The sequence below is a fragment of the Chelonoidis abingdonii genome, chromosome 25 (genome assembly GCF_003597395.2).
Source record: "Chelonoidis abingdonii isolate Lonesome George chromosome 25, CheloAbing_2.0, whole genome shotgun sequence".
In the NCBI taxonomy this organism is placed as follows: domain Eukaryota; kingdom Metazoa; phylum Chordata; order Testudines; family Testudinidae; genus Chelonoidis; species Chelonoidis abingdonii.
Genome location: NC_133793.1, coordinates 4,252,716 through 4,262,581, shown reverse-complemented (window position 1 = coordinate 4,262,581; position 9,866 = coordinate 4,252,716). Strand labels below are relative to the sequence as shown.

The window sequence follows — 9,866 nt, the reverse complement described above, 5'->3', positions numbered from 1 at the left end:
TTTTGCAAAGGGGTGAATTGGATTTTTATCAGCACTAGCAAAGTCTCGGGGGGTTCAGACAATAGGGTCCTAATTTGGTCTCTCGCTAGTTCAATGGGATTGAGATCAAAAGTAAAAATGACATTGGTGTGTCCCTGTCCGTGAGCCAACTCCCTTCCCACATGAGTCACTTGTGTATATTCGTCTGTTTTTACGTTCTGTGTGATATTGTTGTGTGTGTAGCTGTTAAACAGCCACTGCCTTCCACACCAGAAGTGGCTGCATTTCAGGGATGGGAGAAGTAATTCATAGACACACTAGGTTTTCCAAAGAACTCGGCACCAGATTATCTAGGACTTAGCATCCACAGTTGGGGCCACTTTTTCCAAAAAACTCAGCTGCCTGATAGACACCAAAACAAGGGCCAGAACTGCAGAAGTGTTCAGCACCTCCCAGCTCCCATTGTGACTCTGATGGCCAGAGTTTCCAAAGAGCTAAAATCCAGCCCCAGTTCTGGGTGCTGAGCTTTGGTGGAAAATGAAGCCCACGGTTTGTAAATCTGTAAGTGTTCTGGGAGCTCTTGCAAAGTGACAGATGTTATATAAAAATGGCAGAGGATGATTATAACATTGCAGCAGAGAATGGCCCAGTTAGCATCATCCTCACAGGAGCAAAGAATGCCTGCAGGCCTGGTGACTTCAGGCAGGCCTATTACACAAAAAGCATCACTAGTTTGACTCCTTGTATAATGGGAATCTGCAAATCTTGCAGCATCTCTTGGTTTTAAAAATACTTCAGGGAAACTTCTTTCCTTGGGGAGTCAGAAAAGGGAGGGGGAGGAGCACAGAAGCCTCTTAAAGTGATTCCCCCCAGAGACAACTGAATAAAAAGAAGAACCAAAAACCTCGTGCTGCGGGCTCCCATGGCCAGTTGCCTGTGTCGCTCCAGTGCAGTGTGACGCCACCACCTAGTGGCTAGTAGCGGTGCATCCACAGGGTTGAACCCCTGGGGCTCCTGCCTCGGTCATTATATTTCTCTGCAAGGGATGAAACACGGTGCGCAGGGAAAGACGCTAATGCCCGGTTGTAGTGAGGCGAGTCTGACATTGCTGAAACGGCTGTTAATTAACTCCATGAGAAATAAGTAACCATTGTCACTCATTAAAAGAGGGAGATGAAAATTCTCCACTAACTGCTGGCATGCTAGAAGATGGGATCTAAAAGGCACCTGTTCGAGAGGTGAAGCTAACCTGATCTGGAGAGACCTAGGAGACCGACTGATTGAAACTCATTCTCAGCTACACTTCAGGCTCCTTGATGCCACGGTGGCAACCTGAAGGGATGGAAATGGCCACTTGAGAATATCCCTTGCCTGAAGTCCTTCCCCTAGCCCTGCCCCAGCCCTGATGTAGAGGGCAGAAGAGGGGCGTGGCATCTTGCAAAAGGCACAACCCAGGGGAAAGGGGACTAGGGGCACAAAGGTGGCTTTAAAGAAGCCCCATAAAAAAAGCCTGGATTCTGGCTCTAATGTACAGCAGCATTAGGCTGCCAGGACCCTATGCTGCAGCGGGAAATCTCTATGGCTCTGCGTGATAGAGACTCTTCCTCCTGCCCCCACCCCGGCCCCTATGCCTGGGGCTGCGTGCGCACATTGGGCAGGGGGCAGCATTCATGGTCCCTACGCTGCTGGGCTGAAAGAGTCTCCCCCAGCCAGCTGTGCTGCCCTGTCAGACCTGACCCCACAAGAGACCGTTGCTGGCATGGCTGCAGCGCTCATTTTCTTTGCCTGTTTTGCAAGCACTCAGGTGTCGGCTGAATAACTGCATGACTGTTTGCAAAGAGCCGCAGGCGGCATTGCCGAGCTCTGGGAGGGGAGGTGTCTAGGACTGAGAGGGGACTGCATGGTCAGAATACCCCGGCCATGCAGTCTTCAGAAGGGGTGGTTTAGTGTAAACTGCAGGCCTCTGAGGGATCTGTTACAGGCTACACCTGTGACCTGTGGGGATGGGAGTGAATGTATCATTCTCCATGGAGGCGGAGGGGGCACAGCATGCCCCAGTTGCTGGCACCAGGCGCTATGTTATTTACATGACCGGCCAGAGGGCCCCCGCCAAGATCAGCCCTGAGCAATCCTATTGACGCCAACAGGGCTGCTCAGGCAAGTAAAGTTAAGCACGTACCTTAAGAGTTTGCAGGATCGGGGCCTAAAAATGCCACTGGGACAAGCCTCTCTTTCCAGCAGTCCTGCAACCTGGCAGCCAATGGACATCTTGGAAATCCACCTTAACTCCTAGACCCGCCCCCAAGAAGGCTTCCCTCTGAAAATTACTCCTCCTGGCTCCTGAAAGCGCAGGGATGAATTGCACTGCAAGCTCTGCCTTGTGCTCCACATCCCCTCAGAGAAGAGAAGGACTCTGCAGGGGACCTCCCACCAGGTAAGGGGCATTCACCAGGGGAGGAGCAGCTGCTTGGAGCTGGACCTAGGGAGGCTGCTGGACTGGACAAGGTCTGGGAGCCGTGGCATGTGTCTCAGACACATGGGCACAAAAACGAACTTTGGCTGTCGGTTTGTCTCGGATTTATGCCCACAGTACACTGGAGAGAAGCAAAGCATCCCAGGCTGGTCCTAGGTGTTTGCAATGAAGCATGTCAGCGTGCGTTTTGTGTGTGTCTAGCCTTGTGTCTGGCTCTGTAGCTAGCTAGAGGGGGAATGAGAGAAAGTTACTCCAGGTTTATACCTGAGTAAGGGCAAAATCAGCCCCATGGGCTCTAGCATGTGTCCTGGATATGCATGAGTTGGGTGTGTGCATGCTGCGTTACTTGCTGTGAGTGCATGTTGGGGCTGTGTTGTGAGTGTCAGTGTGCCTGTATGGCAGAGTAGCTGATTAATAATCGCAGTTTGCATTCATGTAGTACTGTATGTGTGCTGCTCTCAAAGAGCTTTGCAAAGGACAGTGAATATCATCCTTATTTACTGATGGGGAAACTGAGGCACGGAGGTCTGGTGACTTGTCCAAGACACACAGTGATTCTGGGTCAAAGCCAGGAGTAAAAGTCAAGTCTCCTGGCCACCAGGTCTAACCACCAGTCCATTTCCCCTCCCTCTATAACCTAGTATAGCTTTTCCTAATCCTCCTGGTTCTTGATTTGTGTCTGTACTGATAGTGACTCTAGATTTTGCAGTCCCACCCTCCTCCTCCTCAGCCTCCTGGTATTTATCCCGGCTGTTCCACACTAGCCAAGCATCCACCTTGTGTGGGATGCAGCAGCCAGGTTTATCAACATCCTTCCGCCCAGACTTTGTTTTGGTGCCCAGTTGGGATATTGGTTGCCTTGTGTACAAAGGTGCCACCTCCAGTTGTTTGTCAGGCCTGAGGAATGAGCCGCCCCCTCCAAACGCACAGCGCCCTGGCCGGGGGCGTGGAGCGAGGACAGCATGGGAGATCTGCTTCCTGGCTCTGCCACTGTAGCACAGGTCAGATTCCTGGGATGGGAGAGGACCTTTGGCATCAGAGCTGCTGACCTATTACATGATTCATCCCTTAGCTTGTTTTATGGGTGGTTTTCTGAGGCTGTGCCTGGCAACTCAAGGCAAGTGAATAATAAATAGCTTGGTAAAGAGGGGCTGGCCTAAGGGAGAGATGGGTGGGGAGATCCACTGCGCTCTGAAACCCCCAAAATCTGCACCCGGGAATGGTCTCCGGAGAAAATCAGGAGTTTTGGTTTCTCGCTGGCTGGAGATCTAGCCCCATCTTCCTGGCCATCTTTTATTCTAGTACAAGACTCGCCCAGCTTTGCTCAGTGACTAGAGATGTGACCAAGAAAGGAAGGGACTTGGAAGGGGACTTCGAATTAGCAGCCCCCATTCAGACTGGGAAGGGGGTCACCACTGGCCTGGGCAGCTCAGTGACAGAGTCTATTTAGATATTGCCCTCTTCTACGTTGGCCTCAGCCATCAGTCTGAGATAGCAGAGCTCCAGTTGTAAGCTCTTTGGGGCATGGACCCTCTGTTTGCACTGGTGCGCTACAAGCCCAGACCAGTGGGGTCCTAGCCCATGACTGGGGCTTCTAGGCACAACTGCAATTTGAAATAATGGGTGAAGGGTGCAGAATGGGCCTTATCCCTTCCCTTATCCATCCTTATCCCTTCCCACAGTGGGGTCCCGTGAGGCTCACACCAAAAGGCATTGACCCCAATCTCACCGGGTTTCTCTGCCAGGTCATCGCATTTCAGGTCAAGTCAACAACACCGCTGACTTAGTTGCCAGGCCTGAATCTGGTGGGGAATCGACCTCCCAGCTGATGTCCCTCCCATGGAGATTGCAGCTCCAGCCCCTCGTCCTTTTCCCACCCTTCCTCCCACCTGCCCTGGGTCCCTGCATCACTTTCCTCTGCAGAAGCCATTGGATTGCAGCCTGCCACCATCTGCCGTTTGTTTCTGCAGGAAAGTGGGCGAAGGCTTACCCTGGGATGAATCAATACATCTCATTTCTCAGGCTGACGAGAGATGAATCACCATTTTCCACCCCGGCTCCATGGGGGCCTTTGGGGGAATGGACTTTCTTTCCTCACTTGCCCTGCCTTTGCCTCTCAGGAAGCAGCGTTTAGGAAAGGATCCTTTCTTAGAGGAGGACCAAGCATCGCTAAACTGCAATTCATGTGCTTACCCAAGAGCTAGACTTCCCTTACAAGCTTGGCCACATTTGGTGGGGTGTGTCCAATTCGCACTACCCTACCTGCTTTAAATGTGGTGCTTCCTTCTGCTATTTGTACCTTCACAGGGTTGGAAGCGTCACATATTAGGGACTGGTTAGGTTCCTCAGTCACTTCAGACACCAACAAACTTTGCCTGAGGGGTAACTTCACCCCGCTGCAGAGAGCCAGTGCATGGCCTAGACACAACTTAAATCTCTCCCGCAGCTAGTCCTGTAAGTGCTGCATAGGCTGGTGTGAGGAGGGGTGAGTTTCAGCCCATGTGTTTAAAAAAAGAAAAATACTCTCAGGGCTGAGTGACGGTCATAAAACCCCACCAAGATTGCCCTGTCCCCTGTAGACACTCTCAGCATCACAGTCTAGGCCATGTCTGTGGCCAGTGGGTTACAAGCTGCTTTGTCTGTGTGCAGTGTGATATGAGCACATGGGTTCTGTTTCTGGCTCTGGGAGGGGGGTGTTTGGGCAGTGGGGAGAAGCAAGAGGCAGGATTCCTGGGTTAGATTCCCAGCTGTTAGAGGGGAGTGGGGTCTAGTGGCTAGAGCTGGGAAGGCGTGGCACTGGAAGTCAGGACATCTGGGTTGCATTCCCATCTCTGATAGAGAGTGGGAGCAAGTGGTTAGAGCAGTAGGGGTGGCACTGGGAGGCAGGACTCCTGAGTTCTCTTCCCAACTCTGGAAGGGGAATGTGCTTAGAGCCAGAGCCTGGAACATTGACTGGCGTCTCTTTATTTCTTCCCCTTGCAGACCCAATTAACAGGAGCCACGGACCATGAACTGGGGTGTCTTCGAAGGGCTCCTGAGTGGGGTGAACAAATACTCCACGGCCTTTGGGCGCATCTGGCTCTCCCTGGTCTTCATCTTCCGGTTGCTGGTCTACGTGGTGGCAGCAGAGCGGGTGTGGAGTGACGACCACAAGGACTTCGACTGCAACACGCGCCAGCCCGGCTGTTCCAATGTCTGCTTCGACCACTTCTTCCCCGTCTCCCACATCCGCCTCTGGGCTCTGCAGCTCATCCTGGTCACCTGCCCCTCCCTGCTGGTGATCATGCACGTGGCCTACCGGGAAGCCAGGGAGCAGAAGCACCGGGAGGTAGCGGGCGAGAACTGCCACCGACTCTACCCCAACCCCGGCAAGAAGCGGGGAGGGCTGTGGTGGACCTACCTGCTCAGCCTTGTCTTTAAGGCTGCTGTGGACGTGGTTTTCCTCTACATCTTCCACCGGTTCTACAAGAACTACACCCTCCCCAGCGTGGTGAAGTGTGAAATCCACCCGTGCCCCAACATCGTGGACTGCTTCATCTCCCGGCCCATGGAGAAGAACATCTTCACCCTCTTCATGGTGGTCACGGCCTGCCTCTGCATCCTGCTGAGCTTGGTGGAGGCCTGCTATCTGGTGGGGAAACGGTGCCAGGAGTCCCTGCTGTCCAGAAGCAAGAGCAGCCGGAGGGAAACCAGGCAGTTCGGGAGCATCATTCATAACAAGGACTGTTCCCTCTCCCACGGCGAGCAGGACAGCCTCGAGCCCAGAGAGCAGGTTTTCCACACGACGGATTGCAAGCTAGTCATGGCTCCAAACACAGCCAGTTCCCAGATAGGAGAAGATGTTATCTCCTAAGTGGAGGGAAAGACTTAGGGAGGCTGTCTCCTTGCAGAATGGCCCTCGTTCGAGACCAGCCCTCCTTGTTGGCCATGCCTAGATGTCACGAGCCAAGATCAGACTCGGCCTCTGCTGGCAGCTCTGCTCCCATCACATGCCCGGGTGTTAAGGACGTTGGGTGCTTCCCCCTGCATTGCATTGGTCTGGTAGAAATAAGTGGACTCAGGCACTTTAGAGAAGAATGGCCTTGCTAGTCAGCGGGAAGTTCTACTGGAACCACAGGCTGGAGAGAAGCAGGGAGAAGGGAAGTGTTCAGAGGATGTTGTGAAGGCCAAGACTATAGCAGGGTTAAAAAAAGAGCTAGATAAATGATAGACCCATCAATGGCTATTAGCCAGGCTGGGCAGGGGTGGTGTCCCTAGCCTCTGTTTGCCAGAAGCTGACAGTGGGCGGAAGGGGATGGATCACTTGATGATTCCCTGTTCTGTTCATTCCCCTCTGGGGCGCCTGGCATTGACCACTGTCAGTAGACAGGATACTGGGCTGGATGGACCTTTGGTCTGACCCAGTGTGGCCAATCTCATGTTCTTAATGCAAAGCCTAGAGTTGTGGGATTTAGACTTATGAGATTTGATGGGTTCTTGCAGCAGCTGCTGCTGGCCACTACTGGAGACAGGACACAGGGCTCGAAGGACCTGTGCTCTGACCCAGCCTGGCAATTCCTGTGGTGAGACATCATGCAGGATTATGCCATCCTGTGTCTTCCTGTTCCGTGCCCAGCCTAACTTCACAGGCATCCATCAGAAGGTCCAGCATCAGAGAGAGGAGTGGGATGTAAGGAACAAGCCAGACCTTTCAGCTGGCAGTGAGAATTTCTCAGCCAACAGAGCCAGTGCCACTGTGGAAACAGAGCCAGGCCCTTCTGTCTGTCCCTGAGTGACATGCCAAATGGTAGGGGCACGTTGGAAAAACCCAGCCTGGCTGTGAATGTTCCTAGGGTGGGGCTGCCTAGGCCAAGTGGGTATTTTCTCTCCAAGCCTGCTAGGGAGAGGGGGGTGAGGTCTCCAAAGTGCCTCATTTCATGAACAGTCCTTCAGCTTTGCTTAACCTAACAGGACCAACTGGGGGTAGCAGAAGACACTAGAAAGAACAGAAGGCTTCCCAATGAACAGAATGCGGCATTTTCCCGTCTGCGGGAAATGCCCAATAATCCATCCTGCCAGAGACTCAAGTCATAGAAACTAAACACTTGCTGATGTCGGTGATGGGGAATCCGTTCACCCTTGGGGAATCCGTTCACCCTTTGGGAATTAAAGAGTTTTGCTGACAGAGGAGGGGGGTAAGGTGGCGGTCAAGGGGAAAGAAAAAAATCTCCTAGTTTCACGGTTTTCAAGGCCATTATGATCATCCCATCTGACTTCCTGCATAATGCAGGCCAGAGCGTTCCACCCAGTCATTCCAGCATCAAGCCATAACTTCCCATTGAACTAGAGCCCATCTTTGAGAAAGGCATCTGGTCCTGATTTAAAGACTCCACAGGGTGGAGCATCCACCACATTCCTTGGTAGGAAGTTGTTCCGTTGGGTAAGGTTCAAACATCTCCTTTCGTTGACAGAGCAAGGGGAGCTGTGAGGGTGACCCTCTTCCTGCGAAGTGATTTGTCATCTAACATCCCATAGCATACTTCACAGAGTAGCTAGTGATGACAGAGCCAAAGCAGGAAACTGCATCCTGCTGCCCTAAATTCTCAGATACCTCACTCTTTACCTCTTAAATAGAAAATGATGATTTAAGGTCACTGGCAGTGGATGGCTGTTGCGTTCCACCCCAGAGATGGCAGTATTTCAGGGATGATCCTCCCCCAAAGGGTGGAATTCTATACTCATTCCATATACACAGAGCATATGTAGCACTGATGACCTTCTGCAAAGCCATGCGGTGTGGACATGATACGTATATTTTAAAAGCCCAGCGCAAACAATTCATTTAGCCAGTGCACTGCACAGTCCACAGGCCGGCCCCTCAGCTGCTATGAATCCGCTCAGCTGCTCTGTAGAGAGTGGAGTTGTGCCCTTTTACACCCGCTGCGGATCTGACCCCGTATGTATTTCTCGCCTTGTGTACCCTTGCAACTAATAAAACTGTCTTTTTATAAGAAATGGGCTTCATTTCTGTTTCTCGTCCTTTATTTTAGCTTAAAACCAGTGCAACACTGTGGCATAAATGTTTGTGAATGGGATTTTTCAGAAGGTTGACCCCAAATAAACCATTTTTACAGCATTGAAGATTTGCTTGCGGAGACGGGTGGAATAAACTCCCTAGTTCTCCAAAAGAGCTTCTCCCCCTTGAAAATATGGCCCTCTATCGTCTTCCTCTGGAGCAGCTGCAGCTGGCCACTGTTGGGTATTGGAACCTGGACAACCTGTGGTCTGGCAGTACCTCTGTTCATGTGTGTGGCTTGGGAGAAGCCTTCTTGTAATATAATGCACGGAAAGCAATTTTCTAAATACTATTAAAAACGGACCTTTACTTTTATAAAGAGCCAGGATTCACCTGCAAACAGCCACTAAATCAGAAAAAGAACAGCCTCTGGAAGCCAGCATCCTCATAGCTAATCAGTTTTCATTAGCAGGGTGGGAGCTGAGACTGGTTGGAGCAGAGGACAGGGGACCAGGAATCTCTTTTGGTTCCGTTTCCAGCTTCACTCTTGTAATGTCTTGTGAATTGTTTATTACTTGCTGAGTGCTGGTGACGTGCCCGGCCCCGACTCTGTTACAGGCCCTTGGGAGATTTCACCTCTCAAAGCCGTGGTCCCGTTGTCTGCAAAGTGGAGGAAGCACCTTAGTGGATAGCACGAGTGGGGTTGGCACATTAAGGGATTCGTGCTTCCAAAGCAATTTCTCTAAGAAAGGCAAAGCATTATCCTTCTGCTCTCACACGTTGCACAATGTATCAAAGCCCAAATAGGGCCAAGCCCTTGTCTCTATGAAGTCCATGGCAAAACTCCCATGGAGGTCACTAAGTGCTGGCTATAATTCTGAGCTAACATGTCAGGTCCATTTTATTTTTCTGTGACTCTAGGCTTTTTTGTTTGTTTTTTTGTTTTTTTAAACCTCTCTGAAGAAGGGCTGCTGAGCTCATTGGTGAAAGGGAGGCACGCCCAGCAGGTGTACGCATCCCAGGTGCATCAGCAAAGGCAGCAAGAGCTTTCAGACTGCGCTGCAATGGAATAGCTAGAGAGAGTTTATGGACTTCTCTACCATCAGGTAAGAGACATGGCAAGAGCTTGCTTGGACTAGGGGAAATACCCTGAGTGGGCGGGTGCAGTGTGATTTAAAGGAGCCTACATGCAGGATAATAAACTTGGCTGTTCTGCAAGCTGGCATAGCATCTAGTCTCAGGAGGCAAGTGCTGTGCATGGGGTGGGAATGTGTAACAGAGACATTCACGCAATGAGACGCGATATTACAGCTTACAATGTTTCCCGTTGCTAAAGCACTTTGTCAGTGCAAAGTTACGTTCCAGTGGTAACATGTGACTGAGGTTCTGATCGATTTGTGAATTTATTGATGTGTTACA

At 51.3% G+C, this 9,866-nt stretch overlaps 1 protein-coding gene across 1 annotated transcript; it reads left to right on the top strand.

Moving 5' to 3' along the window:
* Positions 1 to 2,339: 2,339 nt before the first annotated feature.
* On the top strand, positions 2,340 to 7,179 carry LOC116837873 (gap junction beta-5 protein-like). Its single transcript, XM_032802691.2, has 2 exons — positions 2,340 to 2,413; positions 5,435 to 7,179. Exon 2 carries the CDS (start codon positions 5,460 to 5,462, stop codon positions 6,303 to 6,305), a length of 846 nt encoding a protein of 281 aa, XP_032658582.1. The 5' UTR covers positions 2,340 to 2,413; positions 5,435 to 5,459; the 3' UTR covers positions 6,306 to 7,179.
* The last annotated feature ends 2,687 nt before the right edge of the window (positions 7,180 to 9,866 follow it).